A 26,665-nucleotide genomic window follows, 5' to 3' on the forward strand; every position below is an offset into this window, starting at 1 on the left:
GGCGGGGCTGGCGCCCGGGTTTCCGCCCCTCCAGGCAGCCGGGGGTCCCCGCGGCCCCAGCAGCGCGGGCTCGGGAGGCGGCGCGGGGCGCTGAGGCCAGGCCCCCCCTCCTCCGCTTGGCGCGTCCTCTCACCCGGAGGCGGGGAAGGCGGACGCGACCGCGGCCTCGACGTCGGCGGCCGCGCCGCCCGCGAAGGGAAGCGCCTTATAAGCCGCCGCTCGGCCGGACCCGCGGCTCGTCGCCGCGCCATCCCGGAGAGCTCGCGGAGGCCGGGCCGACCCCAGACAGACCCCGACTCCGGACAGACTCCCGACCAGCGCCGGCTCCGGACAGATCCTGGATCTGTCCGACTCTGGACAGACCTCGGACGGACCCCGGGCCCGGACAGACACCCCGGCTCCAGACCGATCCCGGCTCCGGACGGACTCCCCGCGGACCCAGGCCCGGGCGGGCGCGCCCCCTGCCGGCCGGGGCATGCTCGGCCCGCGGCATGGCCTCGGCGGTGTTTGAGGGCACGTCGCTCGTGAACATGTTCGTGCGCGGCTGCTGGGTGAACGGCATCCGCCGGCTCATCGTCAGCCGGCGCGGCGACGAGGAGGAGTTCTTCGAGATCCGCACCGAGTGGTCGGACCGCAGCGTGCTCTACCTGCACCGCAGCCTGGCCGACCTGGGCCGCCTGTGGCAGCGCCTCCGCGACGCCTTCCCCGAGGACCGGCCCGAGCTGGCGCTCGCGCCGCTGCGCGAAGGTGGGCGCGGGCCCGGCCTGGGGCAGGGGGTCGGGGGGACTCCTTTGAAGTGCAGGGAGGGGGCGCAGGGGCGGTTATTAAGCGGGGATCGCGACATCCCGGGCCCCGGCACGGGACAGGGGCCCTCAGACCTCCGCCCGCCCCCGGGCGGTGAAGTGCAGTGGCTGGTGCGCAGGAGTCGGCGCACGGGGCCCGAGGCCGGCCAGACGGGAGTCCTGACCGTCCCCAAGGCGAGCCACCGGCCCGCGCCAGTGTCGGGCGGCCCCTGCGACTCCCGCCGCGGCCGCGGCCGGAGAGGCGGGGGGGACGTTTGGGAGGAGTTAAGGACAGCGTCCAGCTGGGGTCGCGTCGTGTCTGGCAGCCCCCTCCGAGGCCTCCCCCGGCAGGGCCGCGCCTCTCGTCCCCGGTGACCGACAGCCCGAGTGCGCGGTGCCACGCGGCCTCCGTCGCCACCAGGGTGGGTCCGCATTCGAGTTTGATGAGCCCAGAGGCCTCCTCCCGCGCCTTGTGACTTTCCTGGCTCACAGGGACTGGGTGGCTTCCCGTTTCCTCTCCTCGGCCCACGGGGCTGGCCTTTGGAGGCCGCGGAGAGGAAGCGAGAGGCTGAAGCTGAGGCAGGAGGACTGGGGTCCCCCCTGCCCCCTCCCACACACACGCGTGACCACCTGCAGCGCTGAGAATCTGGTGACACTTCCCAGCGCCCTCCTCTAAGCAGATCCCTGGGGCACTTTAGGGGGCATTTACTGAAGCTACCCATCTGCCTGAGGTCTTGGGATAATCTCCACTCCGCCCCACGCCCCCCTCCCCGGGACAGCTCCCACCCCGGTGAGTGAATTATATGGGTAATTAGCTCATTCTCATGACACATTCTCGGGCAGACGCGTCACTTGGAAAGGCTCCCAAAGCCAGCACGTTTGCAGGCCCTGCTCCCCTGAGTCTCGCTTTCATGCTGCTCTGGAGGGAGTTCAGTATTATTTCAAGCATGGCATTAGTTTACCTTGATCTACTGTTTGTGTGTGTGTGTTGTTATTTATCAAATGGATGCCCAAATCCGGAAAGCTTAGATGAAGGGACAGCTGTTTATTCAGTGACTTACATCCTTTCTGGAACGAGGCAGGCCATAAACAAACAGGAGTCCCTGAGAGCTGGTGGAGGGCCTGCCCTCCCCCCGCCCTCCCCATACCCTCCCCCACACCCTCCCCCCGCCCTCCCCCCATACCCTCCCCCATACCCTCCCCCTGCCCTCCCTTCTGCCCTCCACCTGCCCTCCAGGTCTCACTCTGTCAGAGGACCCCGCTCAGCTGTGACTCCAGGCTCCCCACTTGGCTCCGCCCCTGTAACATAGGACCTGACACTCACTTTTCTCCTGCGGACTGGAGTGCACCCTCAGTGTCCAGCAGTAGTAAGCCCTCCACAAAGGTGGCTTTTGTTGTCACCCCCAGCGGCTTCTGGTGAGGGTCGTAGAAGGTGGGGAGGAGGGCGGAGCTTCAGTCGCCTGGGGATCTGGTGAGGAAACCACCTTACCCGGAGCACAAGGGCTAGGGTGCGCTGTGCTCACGCACGCCCTGGGCTCTGTCCCTCCACGCAGGTCGTGCCTGGTTGGTTCTGGGTTTGCGAGGGGTCAGCGCACCATCCGCAAGGAGACAGGAAGAGGGTGACCACCAGGGCGAAAACAAGGCGCAGAAGGGGTATGATAGCTGCTTTCAAGTGTCTAAAGGGAGAAAAATCAGCAAGAAATGGGTATTAGGTTTGGTGGGGGACATGCGGGGCGGCAGTCAGGTGAGGACCAGTTGTGTGTGAAGGCCTTTCGAACAGCCCACGATGGACTGTGGGAATGTCTTCTCGGCTGGAGTCCTGACCAGAGGGCCTCCTGCAAGGCCAGCTCAGCACCCCTGGAGGAGAGGAGGTGGAGGCCCGGGGCCGCAGGACAGGCGACCTGAACCCTCTGTCTGGTTCCAGGTTCTCTGCCTGGAGGCAAGCCGGCCCCTCCCCCAGCACTACCTGAGTTTGTTGTACACCCAAGGGAAGGCCTTTCCCTTCCTTAGAAGGAAGGAAAGTCCAGGGAAGTTGTTTGCTAAGTAAAATACATCGCCATAATGCAAAAGAAGCGTTCACCTTATTTCCAGGTGGATTTGCTGTTTGCATAAACAGGTCGTCTGGACATACAAACCATACACACAAAAGGCATCCAGATGTGTGTGCTGTTTTAGAGATGCCAGGTTTTCTCAGTGCAATTCCCCATCAGATTCCCTCAGTTTAAATTTATTGCATGTTTCTGGGCTGGGTTACGTTGGCCCGCTCATCTCTTTGAAAAGCTTTGCAAGTGTAGGTTTGAGAACTCGTGCTGGCAGCAGGCCGGTAGCTCTTGTGCATGCAGGACTGAACACCTCCAGAGGGTGGGAGCGCCTTGGGTCCGACTTGCATCTTTGATTCCGCGTGCAGTGAAGGGGATGCGGAGCCCTCTGTCGTGGTCCCTGGAGTATCGCCGTGGGAGAGTGTTTCTGTGCAGAGCACTTTTCCTCGATTCTGCACACGCACTGGTGCTAGCCTTGGCTGTCTGTCTGTGGAACGTGTATGTTTCCTGGTGACACGTGCGCAGAGATATTTAAACCCCTGCGTGGAGTGGCGGCACGGGGCTCACTCGCCCACCTCCCTGGTCTTCTGTTTGGGCGAGGCTGCTCTCAGGACTAGTCTTGCTTCTTCTATCCTCTTCCTTGGCCTCTTGGCTTCTCACCTTATGCTCTTCTGCGTCTGGATCTGATATACCCGTCCTTCCTTTCTTGTGCCCCTGCCTGGGGGAGGGAGGTAGCTGCTTTCTGTGCATAGTATCTCTGGGTGACCAAGGTGTCCCCTTCTGCTCTTTCCACACTCTGACACAGGTAGGGCCGAGTCTTTGACTTAAAGCCCCTTTACGTAATACTTAACATGGTTCAGGGCTCCTGACCAAATGTGGCAAGGCCTCTTGCCTGTTACATCTCTCGTCTGGGAAGGTTCACACTTTAAAAGACAAGCATGCAGAATGTCCCCAGTGACTGTCTGGGGCTCTTGGATTATTTTGATCCTTTTTAAAAAACAACACCTGTTTCAGGCCTTATGAAGTCATCACTGTAGAAACAGATCCCATTTCCAAAGTAGGCAGGTGACCTTTGATCCCGGATCCCCGTCAAACCAACACTCTATGTTCACTCAGCAAGCACCTACCAGATGCCTCCCCTGCACCATCATCTCCTGAACAAAACAGACAAACCTGCCCTCATGACTCTGTATTCGGTGGTGGTGGTGGGGGGAATCCAATAATAAAGAAGATAAGTTTAAAAAACATGTTAGACGGTTCTGCACCTTCAGAAGAAAAGAAAAGGGAGGAAGGAGAGGAGCTGTGACTTGCAGGGGCAGGGAGGGGTTCACTTTCAGATGGGCTGGTCCAGAAGGGCTCAGAGGAAGTGACCTGTGAGGAGAGCCCGGGAGGAAGTGGGGAGGAAGCGATGTAGGTGCCTGGGGAAGAGCTTCCAGCCAGTGGCCAGAGCAAGTGCAAAGGCCTTGAGGCCGGCGTGTGCCCGGCGGCCCTGAGTCCTGAGGGGGCCGCTGTGGTTGGCGGGGAGAGAAGGGGGTGGAAGCAATGGGAGATCGAGGTAGGGAGTGGGCAGATCACGCTCAGCGTGGAGCTCTTGTCGGAGATGGAGAGCTCGGAACGGGAGCGACCTGATGTGACGGGCACTCTGGCTGCTGTGCTGAGCATGGCTGGAGAAGGACCAGGGCGAGCCGGGGAGACAGGGAAGGTGTGAGAAGTGGTCAAACACGGACGTGTCTGGGAGGGAGTGCAGGGTCTATGGAGAGACCAGATGTGGGTGTGGGAGCCTTGGGTGATGCAGGAAGCCCGCCGGGGGAGCTGATGGAGGGCCCAGCTTTGAACACGGTATTTAGTGTTTTCTCCAAATAAGGCCCCTCCTTGAGATCCTGTGCGTGGTGCTGGGGTAACGTCTGTTCACCCCTGTCACCAGGGACATGGATCTGCCTGCGTCTTCATAGACCTTCTGTTAGATGTGAGATGGGGGGGCAGAAGCGAAGGCGTCTGGCACCGACCAGAGAGGCCTGGGTGCAGGTCCGCCAGCCAGGACACCCCGCCTCCCCACGGCTCTAGGGGACAGCGCTCTGCTCCCAGGCTCTGCTCTCACGTGGATGGGGAGAAGCTCTGCACTTCCCCGAAACAAGTGGGGGTAGATCGCCGTCTGGTCTGGGGGTGAACTGCAGAGCCCCGAGTTTCCTTTCTTAGTGAAAGTGGCTAAAAAAGAGCAGAGGCCGCCCACAGGTCAGGGCAGCAGATCAGGGGGACAGAGGCCACCTCTGTCCGGCCTGACGGGCCCTGCAGTGGGCCGGGGTCCTGTCCTCCCCCTTCACAGCCCCGCCCCGCCCCCATGCATGGCTTCCCTGGAGGGGGTCCTGCCCCTTCTAATGGGGAGAGGGGCAGTTTTCACTTCTCTGGGGGCATTTTGGGTGTTCTTTCTGATTCACAGACCTATTTTCGAATCTCTTCCATATATAGGGCTGCCGGGCTCTGCCGTCCCCCGGGTCTGGTGCCGGCACCATCCCTCCCGGGAGCCGGCTGTCTCCTCTCTTCCTAAGGTTTTATGTTTCTTTCCCAGACCCACACCCTGCTGTCGCTCAGGCTTTGTTCCGAGTTCCCTGTCCGGACTCTCCTTCCTCCGTGAGTGACAGTGTGCTCTGCGGTCCCATGGTCTCATCCGTCAGAGCTCCGGCCGTGCCGTGGGCCCCGGTGACTCGGGCTAACCCCCAGTCAGAGAAGGAGCGGCCAGAAACTCACAGAGCTTGTTCGCTCTGGAGCTTCTAGGCCTCGCTTACTTCCCACCAGATTTCCAAGGGGAAACTTGGTTCTGCATCTCAGCACTGGGACTGGCTGGTAGCATCTGGGTGCCCCCAGGCTGGCCCCCAGGGACACCGCTGTCCTTTTCTCTTTTTTAACCAGTCTGGGCCTGGTGTGCCTCCACTGTGTGTTTTTATAAACACTTTTCCAAACGGCAGGAGGTGTTTCTGGTTGGGAGCAGTCAGAACTAGGGAAGATGGGCGTGCAGCGGAAGGTAGCAGCAAAGCCTCTGAGGTACGAAGCAGGGCCGGGGCGGTGTGGCCGCTCCGTGAGGCTCGGTGTGGAGCTGCAGGGCGGGGCCGCGGAGAGGCTGGCCAGGAGCGATGAGCCCCACGGGCGAGCACGGGCGCCCCAGGGTCCGGCCCCTTGGAGCGGGGCGTCCTGCAGGGGCAGCGGCCGTCAGCAGAGTACATAGGGGACAGCGAGTGAGGGCGCGGCGTTACCAGGGGTTGACGTTGTCCCACTGAAATCGTTTTCGTTGGTGTTTTTGTTCACTTTCACTTCCTCGGGTGACAGTAGGCATCCACCAGCCCTTTCGGTCGTCACCACTGAAAAGATGGTCCCCATGTCCCTGAACGGGCCTGAGAAGCTTCCCCCCCCACCCCGCCCCCGCCAGGCCCTGGATCCAAATCCTCCCCGTGATGGGGGCAGGGAGGGGGCTGAGGCGAAGGGCTGGACGCCTTTCTTTTCTGGTCGGGCCTGGGCTCCCTGGAACCGTGGCAGCACAGACAAGACGTGTCCTGTGTCACATAGAAGCACAGACCACGTGCCGCGACGTTGTCCTCCAGGCAGGCCCCGCAGGGCCCCGCTCCCTGCTCCCCGACGTGGGTCCTGCAGGTGAACAAGACCGCCCTGATCCACTGCCGACTTACACTGCAGGGCGTGCCGCACGTTTAAGAACAGGCACCTCCGTCGTCCTCTGCTGGTGTGTGACTTACAGTCAGTAGGAAACACGACAAGCGGCATTTGGACCGAGGGTGGGGGGAGGGAAGGAGCGGACGTGGGATTAAGGCTCTTATCACGGTGCCTACTCATCACCAGAACCCCCTGCTTCCCGCAGGGGAAAATCCAGGCCCTGCGAGACTGGCGGACCCGCCTGGGGACACGAGGTCACGGCGGGAGGAGGTTGGGCTGAGCGGCCGAAAGCACCAGCAGCAGCTTTGGGACCAGGCGGGTGAGGATGCGGTGTCGGGCTGTTTCTGGCTCCCTCCCACGTGACTTGAGGCAGGTGGTTCAGCTCAAGCCACCGCTGCAGGGTTCATAAGCTGGCAGGGGTGGCATCTGCATGGCCGCCGCTGTGAGCACTGAAGCCTCGACAGAGCCATGCTGGACGGGAAGGCACCATGTGAGGCGGAGCTTCTGCCCTTTGCTCTGGGTAGGCAGCGTCCCCTCACCCAGAGCCCTCCCGGTGGGGGTGTGGCGCCCGCCCCCAGGTGTGGCCTCCAGCCTCCCGTCCTAGGGAGGTGGGGACGGCGATGGCGCCTGAGAGCCCGGGGAGAGGGTCACCCCGATACCTCAGTGGGACCCCTACCGACCAGGCCTGGGGCTCTGCTGGTCCAGAAATTGGGATTTGGTGCTTGGCGTGGGTCAGGCTCGGGGGCAGTTTTCCGGGGCAGATGCTCTCGGTGTGTATTTTCTATGAGAAATAGAGCTGCCACCGGGGCAGAGCCTGGGTGGAGAGCCGGGCCCCCCTTGGCCCCCAGGGGTGTGTAAGGCTTGTCTCAGCCCTTCTGGCCCGCTCTCGCCCTCACCCCTGCGCTGCAGGTTCCCTGCTGGGTTTTCCTGGTGACACCTCGCTGCGGTCAGTCTTGGCCTCGTGTCCGTCATCCTGGCCAGCATGTAGGGGCAGGTCTTGTCGCCTTGGTGCCCGCTTCGGGATCAAGTGCTTCCTGTTTTGAGAGCCTGGGACGGCTGGTGTTTATTCCCTAAATTCCTTCCAAGTTTTAAGACAGACTAAGGCGGAGTGAGTGACTCCTTAGCTGTGTTGAGCCTGAAGCTTAGTAAGGAATTCTGCCTGTGGCGGGAGAAGAGCGAGGCGGCCGGAGGAGGAGGGGCTGGCGGAGGGATGTGGTGAGAGGCGGGCATCTCACAGGCCTGGGAAGAAGCGGAGGACAGAAGTCTTCCCGCAGCCCCTTCCCGGGGCCTCTGGACCTCTTGTCTTGTCTCTGCTCGTCTCTCTCCTCCGCCTCCTTTCCCTGCCCTGCTTCTCGTCCTTGCAAAGACGGGGAGGAGATGTTCCCGTCCATCAGTGTTGCCTTGGGCATCTCTGGGCCAGGGGAGGGTGATGGGGGAGGGGGACCGAGCCTTGTGTGCAGCAGGGTGGGCATGGGGGCAAAGGGTGGGACCCCCATGGATGGAGCCTGCGAGGTCAGAGTCGCCACGGGTTCCCAGGGAGCGAGGGCTGCCTGGGGATGCTTGAGTTTAGCAGAGAATAACCACTTTGGTGGAGCTGGAGCTCATGGCTGAGTGAGTCCCTGCTGGTTTTATGCTGACTACCTATTTAGAGGACAAGTATTTACGAAGTAATCATTGAGAATTTTCCTGGAAATTTTAAAATATTTTATTTCCAAAATGTGTACGATCCTCAGCCTTTAGAGAATATCTATCTCATGACAGTGCCCTCCGCACCTCGCCCGAGCCGCCTGCCTCTCTGGGCTCTGCGTGGATGGACTTTGGAACTATGCCTTCTTTGGCTCAGTTGGAAAGTCCACATCACAGAAGATTTCCCCGGGATCTGACATGGGAGTCTCCTCTTAAGGGACTGGCATCCTCTGGGTAACGGACACTCCTTCCCAATGGACCCGAGAAGCATGTGTCTTCACTCCCAGAATTACAGCGGCAGAAGGCACTCAGGCAGATTCAGCCCTGAGTCTGTCCCTGGAGGCTGGGACAGTCACCAGAGATGTTCAGTCCGAAGCCTCCACCCACGGAAGTAGGACGTGGGACCAGGTGCCTGAGGTCAGGACACTGGTCTGTGTCTGCTCCCTCAGCCTGATCTTTGTGCTGATACAGTTTGGGTTCAGTTTGGGTTCCGAGAATGAGTCAGGTGTTTGTGTTTGTATAAAGACCTAACCCAGGAACTGACAGAAGCTCGTTTGGAGTTCTCGATTTTCAAGGGTAAGCTAGTTTAGACAGAAGGGGTACCCTGGCTGCTCAAGGCTGAATTTCAACCCCAAAGGGATGTGAAATTGACATACTGAAATGTACATAGTCGTGTTATCGATCTTACAGTTTCAAAGTTTTGGGCTATATCTGGATAAATTTCTCACATCACAAATTGTGTAGAGTGAAATTTTTAAAAATTGAGATTATGTTAGTGATGATGCTTTATCAGAAATTAGAAAATTTCCTGGGGCTGTGAAGTCTTCTGAGTCAGTTTCCTTAGAACTTGGGTGTGGCGGGTGGACCGCATCCCTTCCCGCTGTCCTCGCTGGACTGCGTCCCGCGCCTTCCATGGACTGATGGCGCCTCCTGCTGGCCGGCCCTGGAACGGCAGCCTCATAACCAAGGGCGGGGGGGGGGGGGGAGGTCTGAGTTTTTCTGTCCAACTGCAAATTTACAACCATTTTATCCGCTTGCATTCTTTAGAATCGCGATCTCAGATAGTAAAACTGAGTCAAACAAGATACCCACAGTTTCCGTTCAATCAACCATATTTGGAATACAAAAACTAAAAGTTCTAGATAATCCTAAATTATTGGGCGTAAGCACATTTTTGAAAATGAAGTTTAAAATAGTTACTGTAAACAAGTGACATTTGGAAAAGCTCTGCGGGTCATCAAAAGCCAAAGCTCTTGGGTCACAAAGGAAGAATACAGCAGGTAGGACAGAAAGCCCCCCGACTGCCTGTACGTAGTTGAGCGTCTCCATACGCCGTCCGTCCTGGGCAATGACACAGGCCCCAGATGTGGGCTCTGCTCACACCCCGCGCCTGGTGCTGTGTCATTTTGGGAATTGATGCTGATCTTGGGTGTTTCCAGCAGGTGTTTCAGTTTCCAACAGTTGTGAACTTGAGAAAGCTGATGGGGGCGGACCTCAGTGGGTTTGAGACATGAAATTTTAAAGGAAGATTTATTTCATTTCTGCACTGTGGCCTCAAAGCACAGTTTTGGGTTTGTTTGTTTGTTTGAATGTTTTCCTTCCGCATTTAGTACACCTCCCTGTTTAATGGGAAACACCTTTAAAACAACTGAAGGAGGGTGATTTCCAGGCCCAGGAGAGGAGGGAAACGTGGGTGCTGGCGTTGGAAGAGGGGCCAAGCCATTGGAAGCCCCGTAGCCAGTGGTGACCCCTTCCTGCCCTGATGTGGGGTGAGGGAGGGGCTCTGTGGGGGCCAGGTAGCCTTGGGGGCCGCCCCTAGATGGATGCCAGTCAGCCCAGCCGAATCCACAGCTTCACGAATCTCCACCTTTGATTCCCTCCTCAGGGAAGAGGTGAGCGTCCTTGTCATTCACATGGACGGGTTTCCTTGGGGAAAGGAGGACGTACCGTGGGAACGCTGAGCCCGATCGCCTTGGTTGTCACCCAGAAGCCACTATGCCACGGGGAAATAAATTATGAAGAAGGGCCCCCAACCAAAAGCCAAAGCTTAAAAAACTATCCCCTGTCACTCTGTTCTTGCAGGAGGGATTCCAGCGTGTTCTTTCGCCATTGAAATGTTTTCAGCCCCTCTCGTTTTGAAGCACGTTTTCATTTCCAGAGAGCACCGTTTGGCTTCTCCTCAGAAGCATAAAGGCAGGTGAAAGGCAGCGATAAGGTTGCAGCTTCCACAGATAGAACCAAACCAGAGTGGCTGGCAACTCAGTGGGTTTGTTACCACCTCGGTCTTGGGCAGCTTCTCCTCTGAGGCCTGTGACCCTGAGCCTGCTGGCCGGGATCCGGCTGGGGTCAGTGACGCCGAGAAGCCAGAGATGCGGTTGGCACCCGTAGGCTGGTGGACACACACAGATGATAACTTGTCCTTGACTCTGTTCTCTTGTGCAACTTTATTCCATCAACAAACGGCCAACGACCCGTGAATCCCCTGCGGGTGTCAGTGTCAGTGTCAGGCCCTGTGCTGACGGCTGACGACAGGAGGGGACCCTGGGTACCTCCTACACTCAGCTTCACAGGTGGGCTTGGGGAGGCCACAGGGGAGGGAGCAGGTCTGCTGCCGAGCGGTGAGTGCTGCAGAGGTGGGGTGGATGGAGCTCTCCCAGAGCTCAGAGCACACGAGTCCCGCCTGGTGGGTGGGGGGCTTCACAGAGCAGAAGGCGTGTCCCAACCCACGTGGCCTTTAAGGGATGGTGGGATTTTCTCACTCGAGCCTGGAGGTGGGGGAAGGCCAGTGGGCATGGGTGCCCCAGAGGCAGTGCTGTGTGGGCATGGGGGCCATGTTCTGGTGCCTTGGACCCGTTCCTCGGGGTTGGGATGAGGTTGTGGTAGTCACAGAGCAGCGGAGCTGGTGAGGTTGGCGAGGCTCGGACCCCCAGGGTGCGCGCGCTGAGCCTAAACCCTTACGTGTTCCCAGAGGCCTGACCACGTACTTCTTGCCTTTCTCTGCTTCGTCTGGAAAGCAGGTCGCCAAGAAGATAGTGTTGCCAGGTAAAGTACAGGACACCAAGTAAGTTTGAGTTTCAGATAAACACTGAATAATTTTTTAGTGTGTCTATCCATACTGTTGCATTATTCATTGTTTATCTGAAACGCACCTTGAACTAGGTGTCCTGCTTTTTGCTTGCTAATTCTGGCCTCCCTAAAAGAAGATCAGCATAGAGCAGAGTGTTTATTTGACTGAATGGTACCCTGGGTGGTTGTAAACCCAACCATGGGTTACACGTGCTTTATGTCCTAGGAGGTGGGTATAAATACGCCGTACGCATTGACCAGACGAGAGGCTGGTCCTATAAACTGTCCTTACAGAACACAACTACTGTGTCATGAACTCGAGTGATTTAACACCAGTGTGCTAGATGTAACAGAAGTTGAAACGTGACAGTAGTTTTGCTTGTCTTAGAATAAAGAAGCTCTTTCTGGGGATGATTTACAGAATTGTCCTGTCTCTAAAAACAACTTTTCAGAGGATTTTTCAGCATCTCTCTTTTCCTCTGTAGACTTGTCCATAGCAAGCAAGAGGTCACAGAGGGGTGTGTGTGCGTGTCTGCGTGTGTGCTTGTGCGTGTGTGTAACTCTAAACAAGAAACTCAGGGCTGAGACCCTGGCACCCTGGTGTTTTCTTTCTCCCTTCTCGCTGCCCCCAGCCTGCAGGGTGGTGGGTAGGCCAGGCAGCCTAGGGGAGAGGGGAGGAGGTGGCCCGGGCCCCTCTCTCCGGCGATGGCTGAGGTTGCCAGCGCGGGCTGTGTGGACCGAGGCTTGGGGTCTTTGGCTGGCTGCCTGGGCCCGTGTAGCTTGAGGTGGGGTGGGCAGGACCAGACAGCCCACTGAGAAGCAGGCCCCCGGGTGGCCAGGTGAAGGTGCACCCGGCCTGTGCTCCAGGAGGTCCAGGGACCGATTCCTGGCCTTGACTGGACATTCCTGACCTCAGCTAATGCGAGGGACCCCCTGCTCAGCCCAGGCCTTCAGAAGCGCCCTCGCCCTGTGTCTGGGGCGCCCCTGGTTTCCATGGACCACGCGTTCTGGGGCCTCTTAATTTCAACCACGTAGTTTAGGAGGTTAATTTAACACTACGTGGACTTGGTGAGCTGCCTGCAAAATGAACAACCCTTTCACCTGTAAATCAAAACCAGAACTTCTGAAAACGGATTCAGTGACTGAACGTAGTTCTGGGATTTAGCCTCTGTGGTTTGGTCGTAGCTCACCGGGACCACCATCCTGGGTCACGTGAAGTGTCCTTGGGAATCTGACCTGCTCCATCCCTGGGAAGCTGATGTGTAGGAGCTGTGCTGGGAGGGTCTGTGCTCTGCACTGCTCAAAGGAAGATAGAAACGCACCCCGAGTCTCCGTGCCACTAGCTCTCGTGTTTTAGAGACAGAATACCGCACTTTTTAGTAGCCAGCCGAGACTTCCGGTAACTGGAACGAGGGTAGAAGCCGATTCCTGGAAAGTGCTGTGAGTCATGCCCACGCTGGTTTTCTCTGGGTAAAGATGTGATTTTTTCCCTTTCAAAGCCGGTATCTAAATGACTTGTCTAAACATAGGCTCCGTTTCCACGGGACCTGTGGTCATCTCAGCCGTGTCATTGGGGGCTGGTGGGTCCAGCCTCCCCCAGCTACGGCCACCACGCTGGCGGGGGCTGAGCTCTGGCCTTGTCCAGGGTGCGGCTGGAGAGTCCCGCTCGGAGAGGCCTCTGATGGTGTCTCCGTGGCTTTCAGACGGACAGCGTCCACCGCAGCACACACGTTAATCACTCGTTGGGTCGTTGAAACTTAAAACGAGGTTGAGAGCCAGGCTTTCAGGGCAGGGCTGCACCCACGTGAGGCCGAGTGAACTTCCCAGATGTCTTTCGTGGAGGGTGACGCCAGGGAGGCGTCTTGTTCTGTATTCAATTCGGAAGCACACTTCTTGGTGTGTTTTTCTGATGGAGGCATTTGTGTCTCAATCCCAGGGCTGGTCTCCATAAAGGATGCCCACGACATCGAGACCAGGCTTAACGAAGTGGAGAAGCTGCTCAAGGCCGTCATCAGCATGCCGCGCAAGGTGGGTGCGCAAGGTGGGCGCGCGAGGTGGGCGCGGGCGGACGGGCGGGGCCGGGGCGCGCTTCCCGGAAGCGTCAGGTGGGGTTAGGTGTAAGCCCAGGGAAGGAAGGCTCCTTGGGCTCTGGGGGCTCCGGTGCTTTCTCCCTGGGGAGGCAGCGGAAGTGACGGGCTCGCGGTTTACTGGAAGTGAGGGGAGATGGACGTGCGTGAACGCTGGCGCAGACCAGGCACGAACTGTTCCCACTGTCCCCATCCTGTCCGTCCCTGGGCCTCGAGCCACCTGAGCGCCTGACAGGTGAGTGGGGAAGCGGCCCCGTCCGAGCTCAGTCCCGCAGTCTGAGCCGTGCGGGGCCACCAGCGTCAGACGGGCTGCCTCGCGGGAGGAAAAGGTATAGGAATGAACGTGTTTCTTCCCAGTATTCCAGGTCAGAAGTCGTGCTCACCTTCTTTGAAAGATCTCCCCTGGATCAGGTGTTAAAAAATGACAACGTCCATAAAATTCAACCCAGCTTTCAAAGTCCGGTGAAAATATCAGGTGAGAGCCACAGGGCCACCAGAAACCTTCCCAGCCCACTGTCCACGTGCTGGACACACCTCCCCCACTTGGGATCCAGAAAGACAGCCCAACAGAAGGGTGGAAGCAGCAGGGGAGGGACCGTTTCCCGATTTTTATGAAACTGTGTGTTTCTACCTACTGACTTGCAATTTACACTCTTCCTCCTTCCAAAGCGAGTTATCTGGCGTATAAATTGGAATGTACCTAAATAGTCTATGGTGAAAGCATCAGTGAGGCTTTTTTTTCGTGGTACGCGGGCCTCTCGCTGTCGTGGCCTCTCCCGTTGCGGAGCACAGGCTCCGGACGCGCAGGCTCAGCGGCCATGCCTCACGGGCCCAGCCGCTCCGCGGCATGTGGGATCTTCCCGGACCGGGGCACGAACCCGTGTCCCCTGCATCGGCAGGCGGACTCCCAGCCACTGCGCCACCAGGGAAGCCCTCAGTGAGGCATTTTGAAGTGAATTACTGGAATGCGTCGTCCAGCCTGCAAAAATAGGAGTTCACCTAGCGCAACACTGACTTGGTTCTTGGCTTTAGGACGGGGGGACAGAAAGGGACACATGGTGTAGGTCTCCTTAGCGTGGACGCTGGGTTGAGCCTCTGACAAATGTCAGCAGCGCTAAGAGGGGATGGTCAGCCGTCCTGCGGGTCAGAGGGGAGCGAGGGAAGCCTGGGTCCAGCCCGGTGGCATCTTCCTCAGATCTGGGCCGCACGTGTTGCTACAACACTAGACTCTGTTTTTGCAGTGCCGTTGGCAAAGCCTGTGAGGGGCATTTTGTAGGAAAAGAGGTCTGTCCTGGAAGTCTCAGGTACCGGGCTTCCCCAGGCAACTTGTCTGGCCTGAGTGAGGTTGTGTGGGCGTTTGCCGGGAGCAGAGGGGATACAGCTCGGGCAGCGGTGACATCCCACAGGTCACCTTGACATGAGGGGAGGCGGCGGGGGGGGGGGTCCCTGTGTCCAGCACTTGAGTTCTGAGTGGAAGGAAGGAAAGAGGAGGGAGCGGAGGAGGGGGGCTCAGAGGGAGGTGATGGGGAAGAATCAGCAGGTGAGGGGACCTGAGCCCAGAGCCATCACCTGAAAAGGAACTGGGCCCCAGTGATGGGAAGATGGAGGGGGCGCATTGGGGTGACGGCTGACGTCACTGGTATAAAAGTGTCCTTACTGACTGATGTACCACGGCAAGGATGAGATTCCTTAATTGCGTGCTGGGGCGCGGCGGGCAGGGCTGGCAGGTTCTGGGAACCCGGGACAGAAAAGTTACTTTTCGCTCTGACCGTGTGTGCGCAGGACAGGGTTCAGCCCGGGTTTGCGTGTCTGCCACTTTTGTCGTCTTCCCAGGAGAGCTTCACGTGTGTCCTTAGGAGGATGAGCAGGGGCTGGGGGCCTCTTCTTAGCTAACGCCTAGCGTCCAGAACCTTCTCTACAGGAGAGTGAAAATGGTGGTCAGCCCTCCTGACTGGATGTCCGGGGACTCCAGTGTCCCAGCCTCAGAGAGGCTTCAGAGTGTGTCGGGCTGTGTGTGCTGTCACCTGGAGCGTGGGCACCTCTGTCCTTCAGTCTTGCACGGAAGAGCCCCGGCCCTGGCATCTCCATTTTGCTTGATTTCTTTCTGTTTTGAGCAAACAGGAGAACCGAGAGCCGCAGGATCCTTTCAGGGCCTGGGGTTGGTGGCAGGCGCAGGTTGACCCAAAGGCCCCAGGGCGTAAGAGGGACGGGCCGGCGCTGCATGCAGGTGCTTCTGAAGGCGACAACCTGGCGTCCCCAGCCCCCGTCTCAGTGCCTTGTCTTTACTGCCGATTCGGATAAACGCACGACCCAAGTTTACCCCAAAGCGCTGAAAGGAAGGAAACAGGATTGAACAGGGGTAGCGCTGGGGTCCCACGTCGAGGTTTTAAGTACGTTCCTGTGTTGTTTCGAGGACTGAGGACAGAGGTTTGGGGTCGCCTGGCACGCAGGTCTGGGAAGGCAGGGCCTCGGCCTCCCCGTGCAGACCGGGAGCCCGGGTCCTGGGGACAACGTGCTCCCCGCTGGGGCATCGCAGTGGGGAGTCGCTGCAGCCATTGCGGCTCAGCACAGAACACTTTGTGACACGGGGCTGCCTGACAGTGGGCTTCGTCAACAGCTATTGCGAGTCAGCTGCAGAGAGCCCGAAGCCTCGTGCCAAGACCGCGGCCTGCAGGCAGCCCTGCGCGGGAAGCTGGCGGGGTCACCCCTTCCAGAGCTGAGGGTCTCCCACGCCTGGGGTCCCTCCCTCTCGTCCGCTCTCATCAGTCAAAGGGGTTCTCCCTGGGATCTTCACCCCCAGTCTCGCTGGCCCTCCCTCTGCCTGAGCGCCTGGCTGGGCGGGGGAGTTCCCACGGCACGTGAGACGTGCTTTCGTTGGCCACTGAGACAAGGAAGTGGCAAATTCAGAAAAACTTCTAAAGAAAACCGTGCCTTACAGTAGCGCTGCCGGCCGCAGAGGGCCTGGAGCCGTGTGGGCAAAAGCCCTGCTCCTCAGTCTGGGCCCGTATTTGCGCTGCGTGTGGACTCGGGAGTGCCCGGGGGATTGGGCCTCAGGACCCGGAGAGCCAGGCGCCCCGAGGGCCGAGTCTCTAGCAGCCCAGCCTCTCCCCGGGGTGTGTCCTCAGTACCGACATCGGCCACCCGGACCTGACTTCCTGGCTCATTCATTTATGGATTTCCTGTCATCCTGGGCATGTCAAGCTGTGGTCACTCTGGCTTTCCATGTCACCGTCGACCCCTCTGCTCCAGGCCCTGGGCCTCCTGCTGGCTGGGCCCTCTCTCCTCCCTCCCCACAATCCCTGCCCGTCCACGTCCACTCCTGTGCAGCTAAACTCCACTCGTGCATGGAAACGGCCGTTCCCGCTGTCACCCCCTCCCCCAGACTTCTCAGCGTCTTCTCAAGCCTCTGATGTGGCATCCTGGGAGGTGGTGCCCTGGCGGACAGCCCTGACGTTGGCCCACTCTCAGGCCTCCTGCAGTGACCTCTAGGTTGACCGGCTAGGGATCAGGGGCTCCACTAGGTGGCGCCAGGCGCCCATGGTGTGAGAACCAGCCTCCCCACCCCACCCCGGGGCCACGATTCTGGCAAGTGTTCTGGCCTCTTAGGTGATGCTTTGGACCAATGCAGCCTTAAACACTCTTCGTCCCGCGTTAATCTAAAAGTTTATTACCGAGTCTAGGAAAACTTAAATTTAGTTTTCTACACCGTGGCTGTGTTGGTGCAGCTTAAAAGAAAGCATAAACCTCAGCCTCGCTCTGGCTGCTTGGATTAATTGATATCGACCTCAAAAATCATAGTACTCAGGCTTGGGAAGGCTGGAAATACAATTTCATTTTTAAGTAACCAGGCATCTGTACAGTCTCAACTTAATTTTCACCACACGGGGAGAGTCCTGGTCTCCAGTTAATGAAGCGACATGGCTTTGGGTTTTGTTCCGTCGCTAGAGACGTTGAAAGTAGAATAGGAAAGGGGATCGGAGAGCGTGTGAATGCTTTCAGGGCTGAGACTGTCCGCAGGAAAAAAAGAATAGATGAATTAATGAAGTGAGTTATGGTGGCATATGGGGCATGTGAAAACAGGGCTGCAAGTAAAAAAAGCAAATCACCACCAGCCAGACAGTAGCCATTGCTGCAGGAATGATCCCTGGAAGATGCTGAGATCAGTGGGTGAAAGTTGAAGGAGAAGCAGAATTTGCACTTACATCTCCACCAGGCTCGTTCTCAACTACAAAGAGAGGGGGAGTCTCCTCATTTTGGAGAAAACCTCCTGACCCGAGAGATCCAGACGACATCCCAGGAATAAGCGAGGCCTGTGGGCATCGCACTCCTGATCTGATGCCCCAGGGAAGGCAGCGTCCCTGCGGGTTCCTGCTGGACCGTCCACCTCTGTCCAAGCACGGAAACGCCAGGCAAGTTGAGGCACAGTCAGTGAAAGACTCACCAGTCCGCGTCCCAAGTGTTGCAGCCACAGGAGAGATGAGGCAAGACCCAGGCCCTCGAGGCCGTCAGGGGTCACAGGAGGCTGAACCACCGCATCTTCCTGCCCCAAGGGATCCGGGCCGGGCCCAGAACAGAGGGACGTGGGTGAAACTCAGGTGCAGGAGGTTTTAGTTTATCGAGCATTGTGCCGATGTTCCTTTCCTGGATTTGCTCGCCGTACCACGGTTATGTAAAACGTTAACCAAAGGACGAGCTGCCGAGCAATCTGTGAAAGCTCTATACTGCTTTTGCAACTTTTCCGTAATTCTAAAATGAGCTCCACAAAAGTTTAAGAAGTAAGAAATGGCGAAGCAGGACTCTTCTTCATGTGAAAAAAATTCTGTATGCGAAAAACTGGCTTGAAAAGGAGCTATTTCATGGAACTGGCTGTGTATGTGATTAAAGGTACTAAGCTGACTTCTAAGAAATTCCCATTTTCAGTATATTTGAAGGTAGGCCTCAGATGCTGAAGCTTTTCAGTAAGCGGCATTTCCTTTGGTTCTTCTTATTTGGGTGACCCAACAGACACGAGGACACTTGGAACGACGATAGCAATAACTACCATTTATGAGCCCCAGCATTTGTTAGAGTCTTTGTAAAAACCATCTCATTTAATCCACACCTGTGCCCCTTGGGATAGCTGGATACGGTTATTCCCCTTTGACAGACGAAAAAGCTAAGCAAGGAGTAAGCTGCTTCCCACGCTTAAGTGGCAGAAGTGGGTTCCTGGAGGGCCCAGCTGTTCTTGCAGACAATTGGCTTCTCTGCACAGACAATTAAGGAATGATTTGTAACAAGTTTGTTTCGGGGGCTGGTTCCATTTTCTAGATCCCACTTTCTAGAGCTCCAAATCTCACATTTAAGAAAGATGAGGAAGTTCCCATACAAGGTGACTCCTGGCGACATTTACAAATGTTTTGCAGCACTGACGTTTGTTTTCACTTGTAGGGTCTTCCCCTCCAAATTCCCTTGGGAGGCGGTGGGAGAGAGGATCTGGGGGCTGTCAGCTGGCTGTCCTGAGGTCCCTGAGGTTTTACGTGCTTCCTGGGACAGGTTTGAGTCAGTTAATAAAAGCAGTAAAGCAGGTGGTTCTGTGCTGTTGTGCGTTTTAAATTGTGAAGCAGGGGGATCTTAGTCTCTCCTGTTGGGGTGTCGTCCTCTGCAGTGTCTGTCCACTCAGGCGTTGGTCAACGTCTTCGTGCTCTTTTTGCACCTGGTGGTGTCGTTGACCCCAGAGGTTCCAAGCACTGACTTTTCGCTGGTTTTCAGCTCCTTCTCATGACTTACAGGCTGTCCGAGGCGGGTGGGCTCTGGGTGGGCTCAGCCAGGGAGAGGAGGTCGGGAAAGAGCCACGTGGAGTGCGACCGACCTCGAAAGGCCAGTGAAACGAGCGCTGTCACTTCTCCAGAAAGTCAATTGGAAATTTTAGCAGTTACTTGGCAAATCCGATTGACGGATAGTCATTTTATCCTGGGGGGCGGAGGTAAGGAGGAAATCGACTTTTTTTCTTCTTTTTTTTTTGTGTAGTTTCCCTAAGTGTCTTCATGTGGAGAGAAATTCATGGAACTGAGAATCAAATACCCAGAAAGATGAAAAGTAAATAGAAAGTTACAATTTCACTTATTAAAAAAAAGCAAATCTGTACATGGGGATAAAATAATCTAAATTATGGTGAGACGTAAGAAATAAAACAATCCCGCAAACAACAATAGCATCAGCTACCCGACGAGACGCGGTAACGCTGGACATCCTTGCGGCCTGTGCCAGGGCCGGAGGAAGGGCTATCTTGAGCTGTTTCCGTGCATCAGGCACTGAGTGGGAAGACGATGATCATTGGATTTGAGGACCCGGCAGGAGTTCAGAGTCTGTTTGAAGCACGTTTCTAAGGTGAGGTTAGTGAAGGCCCTGATTTGATGGGACAAACGAGGCCCTGAGCGTGGAGCTCGATGACCAGGGGCTGAGGTTGGTTGGAGATGCACACAAGCAGCTGGAGCCCTGGTGACCCTCCAGGTCTATCCTTGGAGAGTCTGTGATCCACTGAGGGAAGGGAAGGACACACAGTCCCCGGGAAATGTCAGTAAGAGCTTCCCCAGGTCGGAGAAGGGAGTCAAGTGCACTTATGTTTAAATGGACCAGATGACGTGATGGATCCTGGGAGCTAATAGGCTCTTAGAGTTGGAAGGGTCCTTGGAGAGCATCCGGGACAGTTTTGAAATTTCCAGTTAGGACGCTGCGTCCGGTATCTCGGGGTTCCCTGCTGGGCTGCGCCGTGGAGTCCCAGGTCCCAGGCCGGTGCTGTTTCAGCTGCCCACGCCTCCGCGTACACACACCCCGCCACCACCGATGCTCGGGCTTCCCCGTCCCCCGCTCCCCTTCTAGAGCTGAGTGAGCACCAGACTTTGCACTTGGAATCTAACCACACAGCCAATGTAGACACACAAAGACGATCTCTTTGTTGCCCTTTTAAAATTACCCCAAATTTTGCTTGTTGGTGAGAAGTCAGTTTATATATAGGATTATATAAAGTAAAAGGTGGAGTCACCCGTTTGGTTGAAAACGCACACGGATTGCGCTGGATCCTCACGGCGACCCTGGGCCGTGTTATCCTCACCTGAGACAGGTGAGAGCTTAGAGAGGTCAGGCGACCTGGGCAGAGCCCACGTCGTGTGCGGTCGTCTTAGCCTGAAACCCAGCCTCGTTCTGCTCCAGCTTCAAACCCACAGGGCGGGCGTATGGCGAGAGCGCTCGGACTGCCAGAGCGCTTCTCTGCGGGGGAGAGATGCCCCTCTGGACTGGTGTAGGGTCGGCAGGTGTGGCCCCTGAGTCTGAACGGCGGAGCTTTCTCTAAACTGTGGGGAAGGAGGGAGCACAGTAGGAGGAGGGGGATGTGGGGAGAGCATCGGATCCCCTTCTGAATATTTCCCTTACTGCTTTCGCTTTCAGAAATCATGAGGTCCAATGGATTTTGCCTAGCAAACACCGAAACAATCGTTATTGACCACAGCATACCGAACGGAAAAGACCAGCACGCAGCTGTGGACCCCTCGGAGCACCTGTAAGTGCACTGATTCGAGTGTCATTTTACACACGAGGTCCCGAGCCGTCAGCCAGTGCCCGGGCCAGGTTCCCTGCCCACTCAGGGCTCTAGGAAGGGGACAGAGTGTGACCACGCGGCTGGCAGTGGGGAGGGGGGACATTCAGGAGGAGTTGCCTGGCTTCACGTCTGGGCTGTGCTGGGCCCTGGAGGGTCCGGGGCCACAAGCCTCCTCGTGGGGGCCTGGTCTCCTGGGGCGGTGGGTGGGCGTCAGCTGCATGTTGACCTCTCATCGCCTCCCAGGGGGCTTCTTTGTGGCTCACGGACCTGCCCTGCGGGGAGGGCGGATGCATCGGCTTAGAGAAGGCAGGCAGCTAAAGACCCCCTGCCCTCCGTGCTTCCTTCCTCGGGTGACAGAACATGGACCACGATGGGGGCTCTAGGAAAGCCACCCCAGGTGCTGCCAGCCGTCTCGGGGTTATCGGGCAGGACCTGGCTCGGGTGACTGTCAAGGCCACGCCCGGGGCTCTCCCTGCTGTGTGAGCTCAAGGAGTTCGTTCCCGTCTCCTGGCTCCTGTTCTCTCCGGGTGGGACCGCTGTGCTCTCGCAGGGTCTCCTGAAGGCTCAGGTGACGAGCGTGGACGCCTGACACTGGGACCCCCAGGCAGCTCTGGAAGCTCAGCGTCTCCTGCGGGCACTTGACCGGCACAAGCCCGGAACCAAGGGGCCTCTCAGAGTCCGGGGGTCCCTCCGCACCCCGTCAGCCCCACGTGAAAGCGGACCAGGACCGACCCAATGCCGCCATGCCTCGCGCTCAGCCGGGACCACGCACATCGTACACACCGTGTGTGCACAGACGGCTCCCAGCCCGAGGGTCCCCCGAGCCAACTTGGAGCTGGCATCGTGGGTCCGAGGCTGACGTGGATTACATGGCGATAGAAGGAGGTCCTGCTTCATGGGAGGACCTTCTGACCGGGCTTGTCCTGGTGGAGTGGTTGGTGGACCACCAGGGGCTGCAGGGTCCTGGCTCTGGCTCTGCATCCCAGGGACGCGTTCTGTCTCTGAGAGGCCCCGAGAGGCCCTCTGCCCCTGGCATGAGGCCAGCTCTGAGAAGGAAGTTCAACCATGAATCATTTTGGAGGAGAAGCATGGAGAGAAAGCAAGGGCTGTAATGTAACTTTTCCAGCCAGCCCGGGGCTCTGCGTGGACAGGGCGACCCATCCTCAATCTGCAGTGCCGGGTTGGTGGGAGAGAAAGATCGCGGGGAAACCTCTGCGATCCCAGGATAGCTTAACGAGGAGATGTCGGCCTCCGAGCGGCCCCGGAGCATCTCCAGGGAACTTGGGCTTGCCGGCCATTTCTCTAGGTGCCTGACCTCGGGCAGCCCCGCAGTGATGGTCTTCTGCCATCTGTCTCTCGGGAGGGTCTGTCTGAACATTCCAGGGGACAGGAGGTCACAGAGAGAAGCCTCTCCTGGCCACAGCTGTCCTCAGTGGTCCTCGACGGCAACTGTGTGGCCCCAAGGCTGTGGATCAACGCTGCCAGGCCTGCTGTTAGGACCTGTCAGTCCCGACACTGTCCCTGGGGGAGAGCAGCTACAGTACTCAGACCGGAGACCCCCCTGCACTCAGGGACCAAGTGTGTGTGCCTGGTGGGGATGTGTGTGAGAGCGGGATGGCTGGGCCTCAGCCTTGTGACCACCCTGGTTGGCTGGAGGGGTTGCCAGGCTCCGGGAGATTCTGCCCAGGCCTGGGGCGAGCCCCGACCCTGTCCTCACTGGTTAGAAGCAGGGGGATTTGCCAGGCCTGCTGAGGACCACGGGGGCTGAAGGGGACCCCGGACTCTGCTGAGCATCCCAGGTCCCCTTCCTTCCCCAGTTCTCAGGGGATCTGAGGGCAGGAGAGGTAGCAGGGGCAGGAAGCTGCTGGGCAGGGCTGTGTCGTGGCCGCCACCGGGCCCGTCCCTCACCTGCCTGGAGCCTTTCCCTGCACCTGAGGGCCCCCTCTCGGCCTCACTGCCTGCACGGACGCAGGGCTCCACGCATCTCCACACACGCCCGTCAGCATGGGCTTAGAGGGAAACCCACCTCCATGCCTTTCCTGTCTGATTTCGAAGCTGCCATCGCCGCCTCCTCCGCTTCTCCCTTGCAACTTAGAGGCAGCAGGCCTCCCTGGGACCCCGTCCACCCCACGTGCCCCGGGTGCTGGGGGGGGGCACCTCTCTGCCCTCCCCTTCCCCCATCCCGGCTGGCTCCCCAGCCAGTGTAGCCAGGCCGGCGGCTATGTGGTTTGGACGCCTCGTGCCCTGCCCGTCACTGCCCGGCTTTCCGCTGTAGTTGAACTCCTGTGAGGTCTCAGTCACCGGGAGTCAGAGCAGGGGCAGTGTGGACAGTGTGCTCAGTGGCCCCAGGCCCTCTCCGCTGCCCGGGCAGGGCGTGCATCCGCCCCCCTCTGCCACTCCCCTTTGTTTGGACTGGTTCTCGGCTGGGGAGCAATGGGAAAGGTACAGGCAGCATCTGTGTCCCCTCCTGGGGAGAAGGTCCTCCGTGCACTGTTTTCTCTGTGAAGCATCTTTTAAAATTTGTAGTCCTTTTTTTCCAGCTTAAGCAAGTGTGCTTAAGCCGAGGCTGAGTTAGGCAGGGCGCGGAAATGGTTTCCATTCCTGGGGAATCCATGTTGAGAAGGTATTTAGGTCACCTCACATTTGGGGCACAAATCCTTCCTTGAGTTCTTCCCGTGCCCGCCATGTAATGCCTCACATTGAGTGCAGGACCCAAATGCAGGAACCCGCCCTCTGCTAACCTCTGCCCTCACGCAGCTCCTCCCTGACTCCTGCCTCCTTGGTCGTGTGTGCACGTGGCCCAGGAAGCAGTCAGGCTGGGAGCTGGGACCACACGGCCTTCTTCACCCATCTTTGCCATGGTCCACAGGCCCAGCACGTGGCATGTCCCTGTGCCTGGTCCACTCTGTGTCCCCAGCACCTGGCCCAGAATAACCCCCAGATGGAGAGAGAAATACTCACTGTGTGAGTGGATGGATGGATGGATGAATGGATAGATGGATGGATGGATAGTTAGATGGATGGATGGATGGATGGATTGATGCATAAATGGATGGATGGTTGGATGGCTGGCTGGCTGGCTGGCAGGCTGGATGGATGGATGGACAGATGGATGGATGGATGGATGGATGGATGGATGGATGGATTGATGCATAAATGGCTGGCTGGCTGGCTGGCAGGCTGGATGGATGGATTGTTGGATAAATGGATTGGTGGATGGATGGATGGATGGATGGATGGATGGATGGATGCCTCAATATTGGTCAGTGAGAGTAAATCAGTCTCTAAGGCAGTGAAAACCAAAGCTGTGATGGCTTTGGAGTCGGGCCCACGTGACTGATGAATTTGCAATCACGGTTCCTTCCACACTCGCTCCACACACAGCCTGGTGGTGGATGGGCCGGTGTCGTGGAGAGCCCTTCCTTGCTGTTCGATCCAAAGACCCTCCTGCCAGTGACCGTCTGCCCTTTGTCCAGTTCAGCGGGGCCGGGGGCCAGTGAGCCAGCCCTGGCCTCACCTCTGCTTTCCCGTTTCAGGTTTGAGAACGGCGGTGAGTTTGCCTCCGAGCTGGAGGATGGAGATGACCCAGCAGCTTATGTCACCAACCTGTCCTATTACCACCTGGTGCCTTTCGAGACGGACATTCTGGACTGAGTCTCCACGGGGCCCCTCCTCCCCCAGCTGGTGACCGTGGCTCCGCTGAAGTCCATCATGCCAGGGACCGGTCCTACCCAGCCGCCCGCGCCCACGGAGACCGTAAGTCTCCAACAACCAGGAGTCGGGTTACGGGGGTCCGGCACCCCTGCTGCTTCTAGGGGTCTTCCTGGCCTGTGTATGCATCCCCGGGACACGCCCGCTCCACGCCTGGAGGGGCCACAAGTGCCTGCAGGACGTCCCGGGCCGGGTCTGGACACCGGCTCCTCCCCCCACGTCTCCTCCCTCCACAAGCGCACAGAACATTTTGCGTGGCATCTTGGTGAGTCACCAAGTTCTGGACAACACAGGCGGGTGTGTTCTGTCATCCAGGATTTCCCTGGAAACCAGGACGTGCAGCTTCCATTCCTGTTTTTTATCCTATCCGGAAACTGTGGGCTTCGCGTCAGCCAAGGGAGTGTTTGCGGAAGGTTGGTTGTGAATGGGGTTTTGGCCGCGGGCATAGGGGAACCACTGACTGGTGCCCGTGTGATGAGCTCTGAGTGGTGACGATTCTCCCGAGAGGAAGGAGACCCCACCTGAGCTCCTACGAGGGCTGACAGCACAGTGACCCCTGGGCGGCTGAGGGCCCCCCTTCCTGCCGGTCACCAGGATCTCAGTGATATATTTGCCATATCAACCTGAGTGGACGGGAATCAGGGGGTCACCGAGTGCCCCCAGCGAGTCTCCCTCTGCCTTCGGGGAGGCTCTGGGCTCTGCGTGTTCATCTCCTCACAGCGAATACTAACTACCAGAATTTCTCCTGTAAATAATAGTAAATTATTGAGAATCCTAATTCTTTTACACAGTCTGTTTTTTAATCTATTTTAATTAAATAAAACACATTACTCTACTTTTATTGGTTTAAGGTGTGGCTCTTGTTAGCCCTGCCCCACACGCTGTGCCTCGGGCTGACCCCGGCACTCCCGTCTCATTGTCCTTTAGGAAATGTGCTGTTCTCACCCTGGGGAATGATCTATCCAAACTGCAAAGTAAACAAAGTGTTCTTTTGAATTAGGGTTTCCCCTTTCTCCGTGCTCCTCGCTGGCAGCCACGGGAAGCCTCCTGGAACCCAGCTGCGCAGCAGATGGGCTTCCCGCGGCTTTTGCGTCTCCCTCTGCTTCCAGCTGTGCTCGGTTGGGTGCAGCCTGCTTCCAAACAGGCTGTCAGGCGGCCAATGGGGTCGACCAGTTGCCTTCTTCTCTTGGGGGTAAAATTCAGGTCTGTGCAGGACGGAGCCTCTTGCCTGGCGGGGTTAGGATCAATCACGACTAACCACCTTCCGAGTTCCAATCATTGATTCCTGGGTTTTCCTCGTTACCCACATTCTGCAGGGGACTTCTCCCCAGCTCTGGGGCCACAGTGATGGCAGCCCCCTGAGCTCCTCTGCTCACGGGGGCTGTGTTACCCCCTCACGGCCCAGCTTGGCTCCCCAAGACCCGCCCCCCAGCTTTCACGCACGTAGCTTCGCTGTTTCCAGTCAACGCACCGTGAGATCTCAGATGTTTGGATATTTGTTTTCCTATAAAACACATCAGAATGTTCTCTGGCTTCTTTTTTTTTTTTAATGTTTTTTTTCTGGAAAAACATGACCTTCTAGACCCATTTGTTATGTCCCCGCATTTGAAAGATGTTGCCGAGTTGTCTTCCAGAGAAGTCATACCCGCCACCAGTGCCTGTGCCGTGGCTTCTATCGATAGAAATTGAGGTCGTTACAACTGTTTCACAAAACAAGAAGCAAAGGGTGTGTCTGAACACACACAAAACTCCTCATGAATGGGAATGAATTTGTAGAATAAGGTGACTGTTGATTTGTGGGAGTTTTTTTTAGATGTGAAACGTACGTAGTTCTTTTCATGAAGGAAATTGGCCTTTATGTCACTTAGCTTCTACAGCCTAATACAAGCTCCAGACGTAGTGACTGAACAGTTCTAGGGTCGGCTGTGTGCGCTGGGCTTAACCAGGTGGTTCTGCTACCGGGGCTCAGGCTTGGTGATGCTGGCCGGGCTCACTGAGGGAGAGCTGGTGGACGAGGGCCTGGCGGGCTGGACCGTCATCTCTGCATCCCCTGCCCTCTAT

At 57.5% G+C, this 26,665-nt stretch overlaps 1 protein-coding gene across 1 annotated transcript; it reads left to right on the top strand.

Annotated features, from left to right (window-relative positions):
* Window positions 1-50: 50 nt before the first annotated feature.
* On the top strand, window positions 51-25,445 carry PXDC1 (PX domain containing 1). The gene is made up of 5 exons (XM_032650017.1): window positions 51-747; window positions 13,170-13,261; window positions 13,678-13,795; window positions 20,743-20,854; window positions 24,430-25,445. The coding sequence occupies exons 1-5, from the start codon at window positions 492-494 to the stop codon at window positions 24,545-24,547; spliced, it is 696 nt and encodes a 231-aa protein (XP_032505908.1). The 5' UTR covers window positions 51-491; the 3' UTR covers window positions 24,548-25,445.
* Window positions 25,446-26,665: the final 1,220 nt, after the last annotated feature.

The sequence above is a fragment of the Phocoena sinus genome, chromosome 11, assembly GCF_008692025.1.
Source record: "Phocoena sinus isolate mPhoSin1 chromosome 11, mPhoSin1.pri, whole genome shotgun sequence".
Classification (NCBI taxonomy): Eukaryota; Metazoa; Chordata; class Mammalia; order Artiodactyla; family Phocoenidae; genus Phocoena; species Phocoena sinus.

Bases quoted from the DNA above. Each gene is read 5' to 3' on its own strand.
- PXDC1 (XM_032650017.1), top strand. From the start codon at position 492: ATGGCCTCGGCGGTGTTTGAGGGCACGTCGCTCGTGAACATGTTCGTG. The intron at 748-13,169 runs GTGGGCGCGGGC...TCTCAATCCCAG, and splicing joins GCTCGCGCCGCTGCGCGAAG to GGCTGGTCTCCATAAAGGAT. The intron at 20,855-24,429 runs GTAAGTGCACTG...TTCCCGTTTCAG, and splicing joins GTGGACCCCTCGGAGCACCT to GTTTGAGAACGGCGGTGAGT.